This window comes from Drosophila willistoni, unplaced genomic scaffold (genome assembly GCF_018902025.1).
Source record: "Drosophila willistoni isolate 14030-0811.24 unplaced genomic scaffold, UCI_dwil_1.1 Seg485, whole genome shotgun sequence".
In the NCBI taxonomy this organism is placed as follows: Eukaryota; Metazoa; Arthropoda; class Insecta; order Diptera; family Drosophilidae; genus Drosophila; species Drosophila willistoni.
In genome coordinates this window covers 593,501-617,075 of record NW_025814416.1, presented here as the reverse complement: position 1 = coordinate 617,075, position 23,575 = coordinate 593,501, and the positions used below count along the sequence as shown (strand labels likewise).

At 36.7% G+C, this 23,575-nt stretch overlaps 1 protein-coding gene across 3 annotated transcripts; it reads left to right on the top strand.

Moving 5' to 3' along the window:
• The first annotated feature begins 2,536 nt into the window (after positions 1 to 2,536).
• On the top strand, positions 2,537 to 5,322 carry LOC124461433 (ubiquitin carboxyl-terminal hydrolase CYLD-like). Of its 3 annotated transcripts, none has more exons than XR_006955066.1 (2): positions 2,537 to 2,585; positions 2,745 to 2,974. XR_006955066.1 is itself a non-coding variant. In XM_047012951.1 (2 exons), the coding sequence occupies exons 1-2, from the start codon at positions 2,564 to 2,566 to the stop codon at positions 5,214 to 5,216; spliced, it is 240 nt and encodes a 79-aa protein (XP_046868907.1). In that variant the 5' UTR covers positions 2,561 to 2,563; the 3' UTR covers positions 5,217 to 5,322. The 3 variants fall into 3 exon arrangements, 1 of the variants encoding a protein (XP_046868907.1); XM_047012951.1 differs by lacking the exon at positions 2,745 to 2,974 and adding an exon at positions 4,999 to 5,322 and having other exon boundaries at positions 2,561 to 2,585; XR_006955067.1 differs by lacking the exons at positions 2,537 to 2,585; positions 2,745 to 2,974 and adding exons at positions 3,045 to 3,672; positions 4,999 to 5,322.
• Positions 5,323 to 23,575: the final 18,253 nt, after the last annotated feature.

Sequence of the window (23,575 nt, the reverse complement as noted above, 5' to 3'; positions counted from 1 at the left end):
ACTTACTTACAATAAGTAAGCTATTTTTGGTCTACACTAGAAGTTACTAGAAAATTATATGGCAAAACAACGTTTGCCGGGTTTTTTAGAATGCAGACTTACAAATGAACGAAGAAATTCACAATGAAGCATTAATTTTAATTGAGGACATGTGCTTGATGCTTACCAACAAAGTATTAATACAAATAGGAATGATAGCACCCAATCGTCCAATGCACAACTCATTTGATCAGCTTATGAACTAAATGCATGTTAACACTTAAATTGAGTATAAACATGAGAGTCGAATTGCAGGAAGACCAGTCTAAAGAAGTGTTTTCGAAACAACTGCTCGATATTGGTAATGGTAATATTGCTGTTGATACATCATCGGGGTAGATGGTTTTCCCAAACATAGCTCAAAATTACGTAAATCACGATGGTTAAGCGAACGTGTTATATTGGCCGCAAAGAATGTTGATGTGAACGAAATGAATTTTCAGATTCAAGAGAAAATAGCTGGCGAATTGAAGAATTACAAATCAGTTGATTCCGTTACTAATGATGATGATGTTGTCAATTATCCAACAGAATTTTTTAATTCGCTGGAATTACCCGGCTTACCACCTCATAATCTGCAAGTAAAAATCAATTTAGTAATTACTATGTTACGGAACATAAACCAGTCACGTCTGTGTAATGGCACCCGGCTTGCGGTGAAGAAATTATTGAACAATGTCATCGAAGCAACATTTTTAAAAGGGAAGTACAAAGGCGAAGATGTTTTAATCCCACGCATCCCTATGATACCGAACGACATGCCATTCAGCTTTAAGCGTTTACAGTTTCCAGTGCGGCTTGCATTTGCAATGTCAATAAAAAAATCGCAAGGGCAGTCGCTAAGTGTATGTGGCATCAACCGACAAAATCCATGTTTTCACATGGGCAATTATATGTCGCCTGTTACCGTGTCGGAAAACCAACAACATTATTTATTTACGCGCCAAAACATAAAACTAAAAATATAGTTTATCAAAAAGCATTAGAGTAGAGAGAAGCAGTGAAGAGTACAGAGCTTAGTGTTTAAATAAACACCATATGAAAATATATATTTTGTTTTTTATTTCATTAAAAATTAGTAAAGTCATTTTCAGCTATAGCGAGACCAGGGAATTATGGATTCATTTTTATATGAAGGATTCAGTTCAAATTGAATAGGTATCATACCTAAGATAGGTCAGCTATACAAAATAAAGTAGTGCATCACTGCAACGCTAAGGCGGTACGAAGTTCGCCGGGTCAGCTAGTATGTAAATAAATTACAAATTCAAAAAATTTTACTTACTACACAAAAATGTGAAAACTATATCAAAAGTGTTGTGACATTAAACTATCGATGATTTGCAAAATATCGATGCTCGATGTATCAATGTTTTTGTATGATGAAAAAAATAAAAATTTATATTATTAATGATAAATTATTGTATCGGCGCGAATTTTGCACTGTCTTCCACCCAGAGAAAATATTTTTATACTATTTTTTTTGTACATTATTATACCCTTGCAAAGGGGAATATTAAGTTTGGTCAGAAGGGTGCAGCGCATAGTAGTAAGCATATCTGACCATAAAAGTATATATGTATATTTATTCTTGATCAGCGCAACGAGACGAGTTCATATAGCCATGTCCGTCTGTTCGTCCGTCCGTTAGTTGGATCGACTCGATCTTATAAAGTTCATTTTTTTCAGTTTAATATACAATGTATCTGTTAATGACTGTGCCAAATTTGATCGAGATCGGGAGATTATATTATATCGCTCTTACAGGAACAATCGGTCGAAAACAGTGGCTTTTCTATTGAGAAGGTTATTGAACCTTCGTTACTTTTCATGCGATTTTATAAAAACTAATGTTTGACAATTTAATTTATATATTAATGACTGTGCCAATTTTGATCTAAATCGGAGAAACATAATATTTACCTATCATATAAACAGACGATAAAGCAGGGTTTGAAAACTGCGAAAACTGTCAACAGTTTTGCTGTGTGCTGTTGCTTCTGCTTCGGAAACTATGAACAGTCGAAGCAAAAGCAAAAAACCGAATTCAGAAAATCTGACAGCAAAAGCAGCAAATAACCAAAATAGAAAATTTTGACAGTAGCAGCAAATAGCAAAAATCCGAAAGCAAAAAACCCGACAGCATCAGCAATAGCAAAAACCCGAAACAGATTGCTTTGATAGCAACAGCCAAGTTATACATTTTAATACTAGGAGCTGTTCCAACTGTTGCTATTGGCCGAATTCGGAAGTCGACGAAAGCAGCAGTCGGAAAAAGAGTCGCAGCACCCTACTTGATTCTTGATTTTTGGCCTAGTTTGATTTTACCTATACATACAATTTACATGTATTGAAAGAGTATTGATCAGTACACATACTCGAGTATGTGTACTTTCATGTAAATGTATAGGTAAAAACAAAGTCAATCGATGGATTGGATTACCTTCCCAATCATCTAATAACTTACTCATAGGAATTGAACTTGAAGATGATGTAGTAAATTTGAAACATCTTTTAACCTTCAATGGAAGCTATAATGGGATTCGGTAAATTAATAATTAATTTGTGAAACATGTAGGAACAAATTTAATTAGACCGTGAAAAATAAATTGTTTAACTTTTTACTTAACTCTAATTTAAATTTGCTGACACTACTGTGATAAATATTACTACTGTAAATTTTTAATAAAAAGCATTATTTTTAGGGTTTTTGAGTGCAATGAAGGCCGTGCTTTGTTTGTTCCTCCCAGCAAGTGTAGCATAGACCGACGATTTGTTGACATTGATAGCAGCCCTTCCGGAAACAAGATTACCAATGACTCTCAGTCAATAATGTTTGGCATCATGGATTCATTATTAAATACGTAAAAATTATAAATTTTAATAATTTTCAATGACAAAGACGCACAGTTTTTGCGCCTATCAATTTTTTTTTTTTTTTGCAATTAAGAACTTTCAATTTTTTTTTTTTAATTTCTTACCCAAATTTTAATTTTTTCGTTTGTTTCTACTTGGTTTTTGTGCGAAAGAAAGAAAACAAAACAATATATCTTTCTGTTGTAATGGTGATACTATTGGCAGGTGATTTTCGACAAATATTGCCAGTTGTTCCACGCTCAACGCCAGCTGATAAACTAAATGCATGTTTGAAGTCGTCCATTTTATTGAAATACATTAAAACACTTAAATTGAGTATAAACATGAGAGTCGAATTGCAGGAAGACCAGTCTGGAGAAGTGTTTTCGAAACAACTGCTCGATATTGGTAATGGTAATATTGCTGTTGATACATCATCGGGGTAGATGGTTTTCCCAAACATAGCTCAAAATTACGTAAATAACGATTGGTTAAGCGAACGTGTTATATTGGCCGCAAAAAATGTTGATTTGAACGAAATGAATTTTCAGATTCAAGAGAAAATAGCTGGCGAATTGAAGAATTAGAAATCATCAGAAATTCTTGAACAATGTCAATGCAACAATTTTAAAAGGGAAGTACAAAGGCGAAGATGTTTGAATCCCACGCATCCCTATGATATCGAACGACATGCCATTCAGCTTTAAGCGTTCACAGTTTCCAGTGCGGCTTCCGTTTGCAATGTCAATAAATAAATCGCAAGGGCAGTCGCTAAGTGTATGTGGCATCAACCGACAAAATCCATGTTTATCACATGGCCAATTATATGTCGCCTGTTACCGTGTCGGAAAACCAACAACATTATTTATTTACGTGCCAGAACATAAAACTAAAAATATAGTTTATCAAAAAGCATTAAATTAAAGAGAAGCAGTCAAGAGTACAGAGCTTAGTGTTTAAATGAATCTTAAGAAATTAACACTATTATGAAAATATATATTTTGTTTTTTATTTCATTAAAAAGTCATTTTCAGGTATAGGGAGTCCAGGGAATAGGGAATTGAATAGCTACTCATACCTTAGATAGATCAGCTATACAAAATAAAGTAGTGCATCACTGCAACGCTAAGGCGGTACGAAGTTCGCCGGGTCAGCTAGTATGTAAATAAATTACAAATTCAAAAAATTTTACTTACTACACAAAAATGTGAAAACTATATCAAAAGTGTTGTGACATTAAACTATCGATGATTTGCAAAATATCGATGCTCGATGTATGAATGTTTTTGTATGATGAAAAAAATAAAAATTTATATTATTAATGATAAATTATTGTATCGGCGCGAATTTTGCACTGTCTTCCACCCAGAGAAAATATTTTTATACTATTTTTTTGTACATTATTATACCTTAAGCATCTCCGACCATAAAAGTATATATATTTATTCTTGATCAGCGCAACGAGACGAGTTCATATAGCCATGTCCGTCTGTTCGTCCGTCCGTTAGTTGGATCGACTCGATCTTATAAAGTTCATTTTTTTCAGTTTAATATACAATGTATCTGTTAATGACTGTGCCAAATTTGATCGAGATCGGGAGATTATATTATATCGCTCTTACAGGAACAATCGGTCGAAAACAGTGGCTTTTCTATTGAGAAGGTTATTGAACCTTCGTTACTTTTCATGCGATTTTATAAAAACTAATGTTTGACAACTTAATTTATATATTAATGACTGTGCCAAATTTGATCTAAATCGGAGAAACATAATATTTACCTATCATATAAACAGACAATAAAGTAGCATTCTGCGGCGCATGGCTCCAGCCTAAAATTGTAGGCCGTTCTTTTGCTCATTACACTTTTTAAATAAAACGTTCCTCCATTTTGACGGCTATAGGTATGGGAAAAGTAACAACAAGAGTACACCCTTGGAAGGGTATACTCGGCGCATACAATGTTATCCTCGGCCCTCTTTTTTTTTGTTTTTTTGTTAGACTATATTCAAATAATTACTTAAGTCTATACCTATCCTCTTACCGAAACTGGAATTAATTTTACATTCGTGTAAATTGCACGCATGTTTTTTTTTAAATATAGATGATACAAATCTGGTTGGCGATGATACATATGAAATACCCGGAACTTCTCTTACGGTTGGATCTCTCGTTGAAGTAGCTGATTCCGAACTATCTGATGAGCTATATGGTGTCATTCGATGGATTGGATTACCTTCCCAATCATCTAATAACTTACTGATAGGAATTGAACTTGAAGATGACGTAGTAAATTTGAAACATCTTTCAACCTTCAATTGAAGCTATAATGGGATTCGGTAAATTAATAATTAATTTGTGAAACATGTAGTACCAAATTTAATTAGACCGTGAAAAATAAATTGTTTAACTTTTTACTTAACTCTAATTTAAATTTGCTGACACTACTGTGATAAATATTACTACTGTAAATTTTTAATAAAAAGGATTTTTTTAGGTGTTTTGAGTGCAATGAAGGCCGTTCTTTTTTTGTTCCCCCCAGCAAGTATAGCATAGACCGACGATTTGTTGACATTGATAGGGCTGAGTTGGGTTGGATGTAACATGCCCACCTCTAGTACAGATCTACTATGAGAGCGACTACGAAGTTGCTACAAGAGCGACTACGAAATTGCTACGAGAGCAACAGAAAAGGAAATGCTCCGTAGCAGTAGCACAAAAATTTATTTTGGTTGCTCCGCTCTCATCTCGCTTTTAATGCTTGTGCTATTGGTACAACTACAAATAGCGTATCGAAAATTTTTTGCTCTTTCTATTGCTCTGTGCTCCGACGATATATGCTACGGAGCAGAGCATAAGAGCAATCGTTTTCCGTTTGTGCTCTCTGCTATGCTACGTAGCCCTTCGAAATCAGAGCAGTAGCAGGAGCAGAGCAATATTTTTATTGAAATTGCTGCTATGTAGCAGCAAATGCAAACACTACGAACGTGTTATATTGGCCGCAAAAAATGTTGATTTGAACGAAATGAATTTTCAGATTCAAGAGAAAATAGCTGGCGAATTGAAGAATTACAAATCAGTTTATCAGTCGCAAGGGCAGTCGCTAAGTGTATGTGGCATCAACCGACAAAATCCATGTTTATCACATGGCCAATTATATGTCGCCTGTTCCCGTCTCGGAAAACCAACAACAGTATTTATTTACGTGCCAGAACATAAAACTAAAAATATAGTTTATCAAAAAGCATTAAAGTAAAGAGAAGCAGTGAAGAGTACAGAGCTTAGTGTTTAAATGAATCTTAAGAAATAAACACTATTATGAAAATACATATTTTGTTTTTTATTTCATTAAAAAGTCATTTTCAGGTATAGGGAGTCCAGGGAATTATGGATTCATTTTTATATGGAGGATTCACTTTAAATTGAATAGCTACTCATACCTTAGATAGATCAGCTATACAAAATAAAGTAGTGCATCATTGCAACACTATGCCGGTACAAAGTACGCCGGGTCAGCTAGTATATACATATAAATAAAAAAAAATTATGTTCGTTAGCGATAAAATTCGATTCGGCTCATAGTTGCTCAGTAAGTTTGTTTTGTTCTGTCTAAGTAAATAAATTTAAAATCGGTTCGAGTTCGTCCTATTAAATTATTCATCTTGCAACAATGGCTCCTCCATCTGGGACAATTCCCAAAGATTACGATGATGCAAAGAAGCGACGAGCTCAATGCGTAAAAAGTATAAAACGCGTTAGTGACCAATTAGAAGATACAAGTATTTCGTTTCAAGCAATAGACTTAGAATGTAGATTGGGAATGTTGAATACCAATATCGAGACTGCGCTGAGATATCAAACTCGAGTGGAGACATTTCACTCCGATGATGAGTATAGGTCAGAGTTAGAAGAGTTGTGTATTTCGGCGAAATCACAACATAGGTCCGCATTAAACAATTTGTTCGATACTATTAAAATTTTAAATAAATGATCCACTCCAAGTAATTCTAGCACAAAGTTTCGCAGTAGAGCATATATATATATATTTATTGAGACTATTATATGGTGAACCGAATGGTACGATGACATGATCATACTTTATATTAATGTGTTTGCTTCTATTATGCAGAGTTGGGTTTTTAGTTAAACATTGGGCACTTTGATTATCGCAATACAATAAAACAGTTTGAACATCGTTAATACCCATCTCGTTCAAAAACGCCTTCAAGTACACCGCTTCTCTTGCCGCCGTGGATAACGCAATGTACTCCGTTTCGGTACTACTTAAAGCCACCAGACTTTGCTTTTTGGACTCCCATGATATTGCGCTGCCAGCATACATAAAAACATATCCAGTATATGACTTTCGGTCTATGATGTCGTTTGCCCATTCAGCGTCCACGTACCCGTTGATTTGGGTTCCAGTCAGCGCATAGTGAAGCTTCATGCCAGCTGTGCCCTTTAGGTAGCGCAGCACTCTTTTTGCCTCCACTTCGTGTTCTTTATGAGGTCCCATATTTATCTGCGCTAACTTTACAACTGAATGTAAAATATCTGGCCTGGTTGTTACGGCCAAATACATCAATGACCCCACAAGCGACTGGTATTTCTTCTCGTCAGTAGGTATGCAGGAAGCGTCTTCACATTTGACTTGATATCCTGCTTCCAGAGGTGTAGACATCGCCTTGAAATCAGACATTCCCCACGTGCGTAACATTTCTTCAATGTATTGTTGATGTCCAATAGCAAATTTACCAGTCTCCGTCTCTCGCTCGACTTCTATGCCTAAGAAGTGATTCAATTGACCGCCATCTACTATGTCGAACTTATTCCCGATCGATCGTTTGTTGTCCATTAAGTCATCTTTACTGGAACTGGCCACCAGCAGGTCATCGACGTAAACTGCAATGACATTAAGCCTACCTCTCTCATTACGTACATAAACACATGGTTCACAAATGCATGGTCTAAAATTTATCTCTATGAGCACTTCATCTAGTCTGGTATTCCATTTTCTACCACTCTGCTTCAAGCCATAAAGCGATTTCTTCAATTTCAAAACTCTCTCTGGATAGGCTTCGCTAACAAATCGATTAGGCTGCTTCATATAAACTTCCTCTGACAAGTCACTATTCAAATATGCTAGTTAATGGAGATAAAGTTTATACTTTACTGCTCGAGCTAGTATTAATCTTATTGATGAATACCTTACTACTGGCGAAAAAGTTTCAAAATAATCAATACCATACTGTTGCGCACAACCCTTAGCGACTAACCTGGACTTAAACTTTTCGACAAAACCATTTTTGTCTGCTTGAATCGCAAAAACCCACTTACAGCCAATAGCTTTCTTACCCACAGGTAATTCTACCAATTCCCAAGTATTGTTTGCCTTCAGTGCATCTATCTCCTTTTGCATTGATGCTATCCATTCGCTGCCCATTTCGCCATTAATGGCTTCGTTAACTCCTAATGGAACTTTTACCTTTTCTACCTTTAGCATATTCAACATTATACTGCTTCGAGGTCTACCTGGCTTACCCGTTCTTATAACACGCCCTGGTACTCGTCTTCCACCAGTTTCAGCTTCTTAATCCCCTTCAGACTCCTCGTTGATTTCGTCTTCATCTCCTTGGGGCTGTTGACCGATCTCGTTTTCTTCATCAACTTCAAGCTGATCGCTAGCCGCGCTCTCATAGTTGTCGCTCGCATCGTTATCTCTATCTTGCTCATCTGGATTCAGTTCATTTACTCTGTTACCCGCTTGGTCACAGTCTTGAGAACCGATCGGCGTTGGGTTACTCGGCAAATAGTATTTAAACAACTCCATGTCTCTCTCTTCACTGCTAGATCCAGTTATGTCATTCACCAAGAAGATTACATCTCTGCTCTCAATCAGCATTTTCTTCTCCGGGCTATATAAACGATAAGCTTTTGCTGTCAATGAATACCCAATCATTAAATATTCCTCCCCTTTAGCAGCGAACTTCTTATTGTGAGTCTTCTTCAGAGCGATAGCCTTAGCTCCAAAGATTCTGAGGTGGGAAACTTTTGGTCTTCTACCAAACCTTGGCTTCATAAGCCGTTATATTTACCAAGGAATGCGTCTCGGACCTGTTTCGTAAATACGCCGCTGTTTTCACCGCTTCAGCCCACAGTATCTTATGGACTCCAGAATGTACCAACATACTTCTGGCCATTTCAACCAATGTCCGCGAATCGAACAAAGTCTTTAAAGCAATCTAACAATTGGTCACGTGTCTTCAGGCAATATACAAAAACAAATCGCGAACAATCGTCAATAAATGTCACAAAATATCGCGCACCACCGGCCGATATTGTTTCCATAGGACGGCATATATCCGTATGCACTAAGCCCAACAACACATTCGATCTATTTTCCGATACTTTGGGAAATTTCTTTACAGATATTTTACATTTCGCGCACGTAGTACAGGCTTCAATTTTTCCTGCTAGACTATTTTCTTTGATCTTTACGCCATGCACCATTTCATTTTTCGGCATTTTTTGCATACTTGCAAAGTTCAAATGGCCAAATCGACTGTGCCATTTCAAAACATCACTATTATGCACACCAAAGTACAGACTTTCTTTCACTTTAAATTCAATAATAAACAAACCATCGCCAAACAAACCAAATATCTCAATCTTTTGTTTATCTTTTATTATTGTCCAACCATTTTTAAATGTCACTTCAAAGCCTTTCTCAGTTGCTTTTGACACAGAGATGAAATTTGTCTGCAATTCTTTCACGTACAAAACGTTCAATAGGTCAACACTGAATTTTCCTATGTTGATACACACAGTACCAATACCTTCTGAATGCAACGAGTTCTCTCCCGCGAGTAGAACTTTTTCTTTGTGTTCTTTAAAATCTGTAAACAAATTTTTGTCACTACACATGTGAACAGTTGCACCACTGTCCACACACCAAGTCGAATCTTGAAACTTTTGTTTACACTGTACACTGGACAAAATCGCAAAATTTCGTTTTCCTTTGTCATTTTCTTTGCAATCAGCAATAAAGTAATAACTTTGCAATCAGCAATAAAGTGGTCCAACTGTCCACACTTAAAACATTTTTTGTTTTTCTTTGCATCATTCTTCACGTATGACTTCTTCTGCTCTTTTCTATTCGTTTTCGACACATACACATGATTTGCACCGTTTTCGCTTTCATCGAAATTCATTCGCTGTCTCTCTCTTTCACCAAGAAGTTTGATTTTTAAATCAGAGAGAGATGACAATACTTCTCGCGTTTTGATCGCGACGACGAAGTTTTCGTACGAACTGTTCTACCCCGACAGCAACACAATTGTTAGTACATATATCTTCGGGAATGTGCATGTCTATTTCGTTTAACTTTTCCGTTAGGTCTGAGAATTCTTTTATGTACCTACTCTTGTATATCTACACATTCTGATGCCCGTAACCGAAGTAACTGTTTAAACAAGCTAATTTTTCTTGTCGGCCCACGTGGTTGATATAAACTAGCTAGCTTGTTCCAAGCTTCTTTACCAGAAACACAATTCTTGATAAAGCTAATTTGCGACGGTTTCACACCAAGCAAAATGCTCGCTAATGCTTTTTCGTCTAGCGCATCAAAATTACTCTTTTGTTCTTGAGTATCACTTTCTCTCTTCACGATTCTTCCACACACGATTGGCCACAATTCACAATTCAGAAACACAATTCTTGAAAAAGCTAATTTGGGACGGTTTCACACCAAGCAAAATGCTCGCTAATGCTTTTTCATCTAGCGCATCAAAATTACTCTTTTGTTCTTGACTGTCACTTTCTCTCTTCACGATTCTTCCACACACGATTGGCCACAATTTACTTTGCACCAATATGCTTTTCATTTGTACCGACCATATTGCATAGTTTTCACTGTCCAACTTTTCGATGGCAGAATAACCTTGAACACTCATTGTCACTTTAATTTTTTGCCCGATCACACACAGTAATCCAAATTAAATTCAAATATCAATATTACTCTTTACAATGTTCTGGGCCCATAACCTATTAAAATTATAAAGAAATGAGAAATGACCCACTCCAAATAATTCTAGAACAAAGTAGAGTATATATTAGAAAGCTGCATGAATGGAAGCAAAGTCAAAGTCAAATGAATCCATTCGAATTGAATTCAAATAAATGAGTGACAACTACACAATGAAATGAATGAGTGTGAGTTTGTACTTGTCATATCTTGCAAAATACGTAACTCTGTTTAATGAAAGGCAATGAATTGAGTGTCCAAACATCGAATTGTACTAAGGCACTCGAATCATTAGAATTATTCGAATTGACTCATTTTTATTGGGATGTTTAAAAACAACAAAAACTAATTATTTTATCAAAAATGTTTGGAAAATAATGGCAAAATGGGGGCTATTAAAATTAAAATATGCTATACACCAAAAACTTAAGGACACAGTTTTGGATTTGACAATTTGGGACAAATTTTGTAAAATCTATTTTTTCTAAATTAGATTCCTAGTTGCCACGAACCGTGAAAACATAAATAAGGCTTTCTAATATATTATACAAAAAAAATTATATTCTTTAATCCATCATATACACAATGGTTCTACGTTTTAATATACTTCACTATTTGGAAAAAAATTCTTCTCTATCTCTGTATGGGTTTGAACCCGATAACAACAGTATTGTAGTCTGAGTAGGTCCCCACTGAGCCACTAACCACTCTAGTTTTGTAGTACAGTGATTACTGTACTGATTTTAGTATTTAGTAATCACTATCTGTAATCACATATAGTTAAAAAATATACAATACAAATAAATACTAAATACTAAAATCAGAATTGGAATTCGAATGCATTCGAGTCATAGCAACTCATTGACTGACTTTCTAACTCATTCAATTCGTTTTGTTTCGTTTGAATGTTGTGCGACTGATTTTTACGTCGCACACTCATTTAGTTGAAGTACAAATAAATACTAAATACTATAATCAGAATTGGAATTCGAATGCATTCGAATCATAGCAACTCATTGACTCACTTTCTAACTCATTCAATTCGATTTGTTTCGTTTGAATGTTGTGCGACTGATTTTTACGTCGCACACTCATTTAGTTGAAGTCGATTTTCAAAGTCATTCAATTCATTTATTTTTCGAATTGATTTTTCTATCATTCATGCAGCTCTCTAGTATATATATACAAATTAAACACAATCTTAGTTAGTCGCATAAAAAAAATAAAGTTTTATTTGAATTTATTTAATATTGAGTACACATTTGAAATCTATCTTTTTTACTGGAAGACTTTGTGACTACTAGACTGAGCTAAGATCGCGGAGTTCTAACGAAGTGACAAGTTTGTACTAGGATTAAAGACTGAATTGTGTAGATCGATTATGTTTGAATGAAGCCTCTGATTTTGGACGTCGATGGTGACAGCGACGCTTGTTGAGTCCAATGGTCCAACGCGAGCGTGGAATCTGTTTATCATGAAATTGATTTGGGCGACGTGATGGCTGGTGCACCGAACATGATGCTTATTGCCGAATTGATTTATGGGATTGGGCGGCTTGCCGTCTGATGTACCGAATTTGACACCATTACCCTAGAAATGTTTAGTCTGGCGATTGTGTGAAGACGATTGTGTGTTGCAGGGTTATCGGGTGACATTCTTGGCGGTGCCTTCTATGATCGTGCCGATGCTCATTACGTCGATGCTCATTACGTCAGTGCTCATTATGATAACTCTTGAATGTTCTCTATGGGTGTAGTGTGAGTGTGATTTTGATGGTGAAGCATATCTGGTCTTAACTCCTCCCCTCTTAAGTGCGGACGTCCTCGGTCGCTACCATATATTGTACGGGTGTAACCGGCATTACTATTGGTGGGCTGCTTTCTTCTGGCCTGTGGTTGTATTTCTTCTTGATCACCCAGTATATGATTGCTGCGATCGCTAAAATTGCTATGACGATCCAATAGGATGATGAAATTATGACATTGTCAGTCTGGATTTTTTCCAGGCTGTTCGTGTTATTCAAGTGCAGTTCTTTGATCATCTCCAGAGATAGGGTTTCGCCTTGGTGTCTTGTCCGATAATATTTGAAGTAATGGAGGTTGGACTTCTACTTCACGCTTTGTCTTCATGATGTACCACGAATCATCAATGTTGATCGTGGCATTCTGCGATTGTATTATAAAAGTTCCGTCCAAAGTAAGGTTTTCTCCATCGACGTTGATGATACCCTTGAATTGGTTTAGCAAGATCGTGCCAGGAGCTACCTCCGAGTGTGATTTCACATGCTGATTGTTAGTTGTTGGGCAAGTTGGTTTTTTCCTGTGAAAATACGCTCCTATGCATTTACTATTTTTTAAGTCAATCAAATCTTCCAGTTTACATAATATTTTGTTGTTTTGATTTTTACATTTATTCTTATTAGCTAAACCAAAGTATTGTTTATTACATTTTAATATGTGATTATAATCTATTTTTTCGATTGTTTTTCCATATTTTATGGGTAATGCCATGATTTTTTTACATTGTTCTTTAATCACCCTAGGTATGCTGACAATATAAAGAAGAGCTCTGCCATCTGAAGCGACACTTACTTCAGCAAATTCTATAAGCTCTTCGATATTTACAAACGTTAGGCTTTCCTCAGCATATGTTTCGATAATATTTATTTCCGCTGGTGATAAGATCAAGGAATTTATTGTGTTGGCTTTAGCCCAATCTATTGCATAAATGATATTTGTGATTTCTTCTCTTAAGAGACTCAGTTTGAATTTTGTTACTTCTATTTCTTTTACTTTTTCGTCTGTTTCTGGTTTGCTTTTATGTAATAAGGTGTTAGTTATCTTAATTAAATCGTTTATCTTATTTTCTACTAGTTTATTGATTACTTGTTTGTTATTATTTTTGAGCTGTTCATTGATTTTGTCGATTACAATTTTGTGATCCTGGTGATCTGGGGTACCCGCGAGCCACTTCCACGCTGTTCCAAGTATGTCAAGAGAGCGTTTAACTCTGAACTTTATAGGCTTTAATCTTTTGATCTCATTTTCAATTCGGGTTATTTCGTAAATAAGGAAGGGTAATACGGGTTTGTATTCGTTGAATTTCGTACGACCTCTTTTAACACCGACAATGCCTGTTGATACTTTTCTACTTCTACAACGTGTATAATTTTGAACGTTCCATTCTGCCTCGCTGCCATCCCAGTTTCCAGCATTACTACTCTCGATTTTGAGTAATCCAAGATAGTCGTATGTTCCCAACAGACGGGTATCAATATTAACCTGTCGAAGATGGATATTGGTCAGTATTTCAACTGGTTCTTATGTACTATCCTGCCTGACAATGTTTTAACTTTTGTATTCAAATCTTCAGCTACTTTTTCTTTTTTATATCTTGATGTTAATTTAGAACCCAATCTCTTATTGATTTTGACGTAAATTATTTCTCCTGGGTCATAAATTTTTATGGGTTCTTTGTTTTGGTTATGGTATTGTAAATCTGCAAGTTGTTTGTCTGAAATTCTCTTTGAGGTTTTTTCTCTTTCCAATGCTAGCTTTTCTGGAGAGTGTGTCAATTCTAAAGCAAAAAAAGTTTCTATCGGTTTTTTGTTAGTTGTACTGTGAATAGTCCTTTTGTATTCATCTACTGCTCTGAATATTAGGTCTTCAAATTCTAATTCCGGATGCTCAATCTTTAGGCATCTCATTAATTCCGTGAATGTGGAATGGAATCTTTCTACCTGACCATTGCTAGACGAAGTATACGGTGGTGTTGTGTGTACATTTATACCCAGTTGATCGTTCAAAGGGAATTTTATCGAAGCGGAATTTAACTATTTTTCATTGTCCATTACTACTGTTTTTGTCGCGCCAAAGGCTACCAATAACTCCCGTAGTGGTACCTTTAAATGTTCCGCTGCTTTTGAATTCACTAACTTTATTTGTGCGTATTTTGAAAATTTGTCTATTGCCGTTAAGATGATTTTGTTTTGAGTCGAGTAAAGGTCTATGTGGATTATTTCTCCTGGATAACATGGTATGGGTGTTGATTGAATCTCTTGATTTGGGGGATGTCTTTGGTATTTAGAAAGTTTGCAAGTTTGGCATGCTTTTACTATTGCTTCTATTTTTTTCCTCATTCCTGGAAGAAAAACTTTAGATAAAATCTGTTTTTTGTTTTCTATTGCGTTTCTATGGGCTCTAGTATGTTCTTTGGTTATGATTTCCTGCTGCTCACTATTCTCGTGGACATCCATAGTTTGGATCTGCGTAAACCTAGCTTTATACTTCCTAAAATGTTCTGGAAATATCAGCTGAATTTTTCCCATGATACTTTCTGAAGTGAAAATACCATTCACTATCCTAGGATCTAATTTTGCTTTTAGGATTTCTACGAGATCACTTTACGAATAGTTTCTTCGAACTACCGTATGTCTGTGAAAGGTGGGAAATGGTAACTCTAATGTCGTGTTTTCGTTTTCGCCTGTGAGAAGTATTAACTGATTTTTAAATACATTGATAGGAATGTCCATAGTCGGTACTAGTTCGTGCCCTGAGCTTTCATCACTATGCATAGTAGCTGCTGACGTACTACTGGCATTTATGCTGGTAGGATTTCTCGAAAGTGCGTCTGCTACTACATTTGAGCTACCCGGTTTATACTTCAACTCGTAGTTGTATTCTTCTAGATAACTCTTCCATTTTTTTAGCTTCGTGTTGTTGTTTTTAGGACTAAGCGCATAGGTAAGCGGTTGATGGTCTGTATAAATGGTCACTTTTGATTTCCCATAAAGGTACATTCTCGATTTTTCTAAGGCCCATACTATGGCTAGCATTTCTCTTTCATTCGTAGCGTAATTTTCCTCTGTCTTACAAGGGGAACTTCAGGTATGCAAATCACCGATTTGGATGAATTTTGGATATGTTGTAGAATACCCCGTCATTTGAAGCTGTGTGAAATATTTCGGCGCACTATTCTATATTTTCCTAATAAATCGGCTTTAAAGTTATAGCTTTGCTGACTTATAAGTAAAACGCCGAGTGGTCTACAAGCAGCTCGACGGTGTAAGGGGTAGAGGTCCTGCTTAAAATCGACGGAACTCTGGTTCCCCGCCCGAAACTAGTTAGTTTTGGGTTTTCATTTTTTATTTTTTTTTTGCTTTTTCAATAATTATTTTGGTCTAATAGCGAAATAGGTCTAGACTAATTAACTACTGCCTTCACATTTTTTGTTGTGATATAAATCATAAAAACATGATTTATATCCCGTATGTATATTTTCTCGAGACTATGAACATGTTTAAATAATGCTTTTGTGCAAAAACATACCAACTTTAAACCAATTTTAAGGAAACAAACGAAATAAAAATTTTGGAAAACCACTTTCTAATCTGAAGCGAACCATGCATACTTGAGCATTCCCTTCAATATCAGAGAGCGGCTTGTAGACCACTCGGCGTTTTACTTATAAGTCAGCAAAGCTATAACTTTAAAGCCGATTTATTAGGAAAATATAGAATAGTGCGCCGAAATATTTCACACAGCTTCAAATGACGGGGAATTCTACAACATATCCAAAATTCATCCAAATCGGTGATTCGCATACCTGAAGTTCCCCTTGTTAGACAATGCTCTGGATATGAATGTGATCGGTCTGCCATTTTGTTCTAGTGAGGCACCTATCGCTATATTTGAGGCATCCGTGGTCAGATGAAATTCTTTACTGAAATCGGGGTATGCTAGTAATACATCCTGTGAAACTAGTGCATTCTTAACCTTTCCAAAAGAGTCCAATTCTTCCTTGCCAAAACGAATTTCGATTTTGTTGGAGACATTCTTTTTCGTTCTCCCGTGTTCGCCACGCAGTAGATTTGTGAGGGGTCTTGCTAGCTTCCCGAAATCCTTAATAAACCGCCTATAATAACTAGCTAAGCCCAAGAAGGATCTCAGTTGCTTCAAGTTTCTTGGTGTAGGGAAATTTTTTATAGCTTGTACCTTTTCTGGGTTGGTTCTAACGCCTTCGCTCGATATTACTACTCCTAGGAAATCGACGCTATGTTTTAAAAATTTACACTCATTTCTCCAATTTCTGGGATAGGGTATTTATCCGAGATGGTGACTGAATTTAATTTTCTGTAGTCGATGACCATCCTGTATTTCTTTTTTTCCGAACTGTCGCTTTTTTTTGGGACGATCCATTTAGGAGAGCCATAGGGCGACCGTGAGGGTCGTATTATACCATCTTTTAATAGTTCTTGGATTTGCTCTTCGACTACTTCCTTCAAGGAGGCTGGGTACGGGTAGTGTTTTGAGTAGACTGGAGTGTCTGACGATGTTCGAATTTCACCTTGGACATTGGTAGCATAAGTCAACCTCATGTCCGGACATGCAAATAACGATTTGTATTCCTCTTGGAGTGCTTCTAGCTTTAACTTTTGATGACCCGATAATTGATCTGAGTTGATCGTGTGGACCTGCTGAGCGTGCATCTGTCTCACTTTAACAACATGAGAATTGTTGACCTGTAACAAATCTTTTCCTACATCTATAATGGGATTTAATTCTTTTAGTGTGTCATTGCCTAGAATTCCATGAAACGATTTTAAATTTGGGAGTAGAAAAAAAATTATAGGTTTGTTAGGTTCGTTAAAAAAACCCAGGTGGACATGCTCCGTAATCAGGATGCGTCCACTTACAGTATTCGCGTAGAATTTACGCTCATTTGGATTTATGTTCTTGGCTATCTCGGGTTGGATATAGTTTTTATTTGACCCGGTATCTATTAAGAAATTGTATGCTGTTCCGTCTTTGTCCCGGACTACAAAGTACGGCAAAGAGGAACAGTTCAACCTAAAAAATTAACCGTATCCTCGATTTGTGGGTAAGGATCCTGTACTGTAGGTTGTGTTGTTTCTCTATCTTGCGGACTTAATTCGGACATACCACCTTGAGTGGTGGGGTATTCTTGTTGTTGTTCATACTCCGAAAATTGTGAGTATGGGACTGTTTGAAAATAGTCTTCCTGTTCTTGGTATCCGGACAACTGAGCTTCGGTTACATTGACTTGAAAGTCTTCTGGTGGTGGGGCACTGTATTGCCCGTCCTGTACCTCGGCTCCGATGTGGAACTGTCTTTGGATTTACTCGGATTTACTCTCTTTAATAAAACTGGTTGTGTAGGATTTATTTTTGGTCTATTCATGTAGTTCACGTTTTTAGTCATTATAGAACCGTCCACTTCCATAGGTGTAGGCTTGGGTTGAGGCTTTGGGGCGAGAGGTCTAGGTGGTGCGTTAAAGAAGGTTTGGTTACTGTTACGGAAGGGGATATTTTGGTGAATACCATGATTCTGTGGGAAATTGGTTTGGGGTGCGAAAGTATTTTGAGTCTGCCTGGGGTTGTACCAGTTCATATTGTTGTATGGTTTAGGGGGAAGTACCGGAGGGTATGACCACTGTGGGGGGACGTTAATTCTGGTGTATTGTCCTATTTTGTGTGTTAGGTTTGGACGAGGGTGCTGATAACCTGAGCCGATTGAGTTTTTAGTGTGCTTATTGGTTAAGTCTTCTATCATCTGCAACGCATGTTTCAAGTTAAGTGGTTGCGCTAGACTTATTCTATCCGATAGATCACCGTTCAGGCCCCTAATGAAGGTATCTAGGGCTCTGTCCCTTATCTGTTTTGACAAGATTGCCATGACCTCAGGACCGTGTCCCATGTTTTTCATTTGGCTGATAATTAAGGACATCTGATGGTTCACTGCAAGGTAAAACTCGTGGATTAGGCTATTCCTCTGACTCATAGAAAACAATTGATATTCTAGTGTTCCCAAGTCTCGTCTGTCTGAATATTCCTCTAGAAGGCATTTCGAGATTGCCTCCCAATGTAACGCGGTGTCATTCACCTTTAGTACTATGTTCGCATGTCCTGTACTTTTATCTCTAACCGTTAGTAAAATCGCGAAGTATTTTGGCGTTCCTTGCAAAGGAGCAAAGGCATCCATTACACGCGAGGTTGAAGCGAACCAAGTTGTAAATTCTGCTGGATTACCAGAGAATTCTTTTAGACCTTTCACTAAGTCTGGAACTTTATCTACCTCATTCCAATTATCTTGTAAATTTAGAGTTAAGTCTCTGTATTCTGAGGTTACTGGCTGGGCCAGCTTCATTTGTTCGATATAAGACCCCATTCTTGCTGCTAAAAGACTATCAATGGCTGCATCTAAACCTTGTATGGATATAGCCTCTATATTTCTGTTCGCGGCAGCTGAGGTTGACGCACTCTGCGACTCTGTCGTAGGGCGACCTCCTGGCTGAAGGACTGCGGCTTTTACCCAACTGTCGTTTTCAGGCATTTTCGATTTCAAAAGAGATTAATTCACTCCAAAAAAAAACAAACGCTTGCACTACTCGTCGAATAATTATTCGAAAGACAAGAAAATTTGTTCGCGACGCGATACCGTTTAGAAAAAAATTTTGAATGGAAATGGCTTTTGGTTTAAAAAAATTTGTTAGTAGAGGTAATTATTATAAATGTTAGTTAGTTTTTCCGTTTCTTATGATGCTAATTCGTTTCTGGTTTTGATTTTTCTCTTAAATATTATTTCTTTCTATTCTTCGTTTTAGTTTTTCTTAACTTTTAACTTAACTTACATTAGAATAATTTTCATTTCGGTGCTTGTATTGGTTGGTTGGTAGGGGTACTCGCTTTTCCCACGTTGAGGTACTAACGCTCCGAATCCAGACACTTGTTGTACCAATTTTTCCTCCGAACGGATACTAGAGGAATGCAGCGATCAGTTTTTGTTATAACCCCGTCTGACCTCAGCGAAGTTTTGTTGGCACTGCGTATATTTCGGGTATCGTTCTATAGGCGTATTTATTTGCGTTTACTTTGATTAACACTAATCACAATTGCCGTTTACTTCACTTGATCAACTTTTAAACGCGGGGTCCCTGCTCGGGCGCCAATTAAACACAATCTTAGTTAGTCGCATAAAAAAAATAAAGTTTTATTTGAATTTATTTAATATTGAGTACACATTTGAAATCTATCTTTTTTACTGGAAGACTTTGTGACTACTAGACTGAGCTAAGATCGCGGAGTTCTAACGAAGTGACAAGTTTGTACTAGGATTAAAGACTGAATTGTGTAGATCGATTATGTTTGAATGAAGCCTCTGATTTTGGACGTCGATGGTGACAGCGACGCTTGTTGAGTCCAATGGTCCAACGCGAGCGTGGAATCTGTTTATCATGAAATTGATTTGGGCGACGTGATGGCTGGTGCACCGAACATGATGCTTATTGCCGAATTGATTTATGGGATTGGGCGGCTTGCCGTCTGATGTACCGAATTTGACACCATTACCCTAGAAATGTTTAGTCTGGCGATTGTGTGAAGACGATTGTGTGTTGCAGGGTTATCGGGTGACATTCTTGGCGGTGCCTTCTATGATCGTGCCGATGCTCATTATGTCGATGCTCATTACGTCAGTGCTCATTATGATAACTCTTGAATATTCTCTATGGGTGTAGTGTGAGTGTGATTGTGATGGTGAAGCATATCTGCCCTGCAGTACGCGTCTGCGGAGACTCTCCGTCGAGTTTGCGGGGACATGTCCGCTGTCTTGGGGGACATAGCGGCGACACGCTCATTTAAGTTGCGGCGACATTTAACATTAGATGACCTAGCAATAAGGACAATCGGGACAACTGAGCGACAACGTCGACGGTATGTCCGCGGATGGTTTTTCGAAAATGTTTTGAGGGACATTTGCAAAGAAATTTCCTCTGAACGTCGACGGTACGTCGGCAGGTCTTCTTTGCGTTCGTGTCAGAGGACGTTCCAGCGACATTTGCTTTGAATGTCGACCGTTGATCGATGGATTTTCTTTGCATGCGCGTCAGAGGACGTTCCATCGACAATTGCGTTGAATGTCGATAGTGTTGTCCATACAAAAATAAAAAACAAAATACAAATGTTCTTTTGATTAATTTATTCATTTATTAAATTTTTATTTCACAGCAATTTATTATATTATATTTTTTATTTATATTTATTTATATATTTATTCTTAATTTTTAACTAATTTTATTTAATTACAATAAGCTGTTGATCCAGACAGACAGACGGACAGACGGATTCGAACTCGTCTTGTCATGCAGATCAAGAATATATATACTCTATATGGTCGGAAACGTCTCCTTCTGTGCGTTACAAACATCTGATCAATTTTATAATACCCTCTGGAACATAAAAAATTAAAATTTGTCACTTCTATTGTTACAATTTATTTTCATTAAACTTCATTTGATTTATTTTGAAATGCATGCAAACTTACCTTTATAAATTTTTAATAATTTAAATATTTTCACTGTAATCTTTCTCACTGTAATCTTTGACAACTGTCTTGTACGCAATTCTAAATCAAATGCAAAGAGAAACGAAAATTACAAAGCGACGCGTGCCGAAATGGTAAATAAAAACAACAATGCAATGTCCCGTTTTAACTTTGTTCTTTTTGTCTTCCTTCTTGTCGCGTCCCGAAAACACAGAGTATGCTTGGCCATAACCGACGATGCATGTAAAATTATGTAAAATTTACATATGTTTCACATCAAAAGAACATGCTTATTTAATGATCAATTTATAAGTAACAAGTTATTGACAAATTATGTATATATAAAAATAATATGTATATGGTAATAAAGTTCAAATTTTTCCCTCATCCATAAGTAACAAGGGTATGGAAAAGCCGTCATGAAAATAAATATTATTTGATGCTGCATTTTTCCTATTCTTGCCTTTTTTTTTTGTGTCAATTTTTTTCAAGAAATTGTGTTTGCTCAATTCTTTTCGAACGACGAAGTGTTTCGACGACGACATTGGATAGTTCGGGCACCGTCGGCTGGTCTTTGCTTGTCGACGCCGGCAGAATTAAATTCTGCCGACGGCGGTATAGTCGACGATGCGGCGACATTGTCGACCGGGGACATTTGGTACTGGAGGGTGGTCTTAACTTACATACATATATTTATTGAGACTATTATATGGTGAACCGAATGGTACGATAAAGGAGAACAACTAACTGAACTGAAAAATTAGTGTGGCCAGACTACAAGTACATATTGTTGCCAAATTATTAGATACCATAATAATCCCAAATTATCAACAAACCCAATAATATTATATTTCAGAATAATTAAATTAATGAATTAACCCAATAATATTATATTTCAGAATAATTAAATTAATGAGTTTAAATTCAGGAGTTCTCCTCCAACATGCTCCCCCTGTTGAAAGAACCAACTTTCAAATAAATGATTCTGAAAACGCAGCGATCTTGTGAATTGGCCTTTTGAAGGTTCCTTTTGCAGTCCTAAGTTCGACTACTCGAATTTTGTCATCAGTACCGGCATTTACAGACCATACTCTTGCTAAAGGCCAATGTTGGGCCGGCACGTTGTCTTTATATACTATAACTAATTGTCCCAAGGCCACATTTGGTTTTCCGTAAATCCATTTGCTGCATTGTTGTAAGTTATGAACATAATCCCGTGCCCACAGTGTCCAGAATTGTTGTTTCAAATAGGTCACTCGCTGCCATCTATCCAGATGCTGCAGTTCCGTTCCGGGAGGGTCCGTGGAATTGTAGAGTAATGTTTCTGCTACTGACGTTAATTCGGTTCCAATCAGCAGATGCCCAGGAATGAGAGCATTGAAATCGTTGGGGTCATCTGAAGTGGATGCTATTGGCCTTGAATTAAGGATAGCTTCCACATTCGAGAACACAGTGAGTTGTTCCTCGAAAGTTTGAAATATTCTTCAGAGCCAGTGTCTTCTCTGATTTTACTGACGCTTCCCAGAGGCCGCCAAAGTGTGGAGCTCTAGCGCGAATAAAACAAAAGTAAAATCCTTTAATTCAACTATATGTTTTTATGTGATCTATGACGTCTGAAGAAAACAAATTTGACTTAAACTCAGCTAACCTTGTACATACATACATAAGCACACGCGAATAAATAACGACTGATGGAAGATCTTTAATAAATAGTGTGAAGCGCAGAGAACCAAGATGACTATATTGAGGTAAACCCGATGTCACAGGAATGGAATTGGAATAAGAAGTCTTAAACAGTACATTCTGTTTTCTATTTGTTAAATATTCTCAGACCAAGAAAGGAAAAGAGGTGGAAACCCAATGTCCTTCAGTTTAGAAAGTAACAGGGTATGATTAACAGAATCAAAGGCTTTGCTGAAGTCAGAGTATATGACATCAGTTTGTTTAGCATTTTAGAACCCCTTGAGGTAAATTATAAATTCTAATAGGTTAGTGGTTGTAGATCTACGTTTCACAAACCCATGTTAGGATGGCGAAATAATAGAGCTGCAAAAATGTTGCAATTGCGAAGTTATGATTTTCTCAAATCTTTCGGATTTCAGACAATTTTTAAATACCCCTTTAGTTAGTAAATAAGGACTCCAGAGAGAAGAAAAATTACCCAATCTTCGTTTTTTGAATTTAAAATATGAGCTAAGTTTATTCACAAAAGTATTTCGTATATAAAGAAAATAATGGAATCTAGGAGGCGACATTTGTTTTTAAAAATAGTTTTTGTAATGACCCACGTTTTTCGGGGGCTAAAAATTAGTTATGTT

Bases quoted from the DNA above. Each gene is read 5' to 3' on its own strand.
- LOC124461433 (XM_047012951.1), top strand. From the start codon at position 2,564: ATGGAAGCTATAATGGGATTCG. The intron at 2,586-4,998 runs GTAAATTAATAA...TTTTAAATATAG, and splicing joins GGAAGCTATAATGGGATTCG to ATGATACAAATCTGGTTGGC.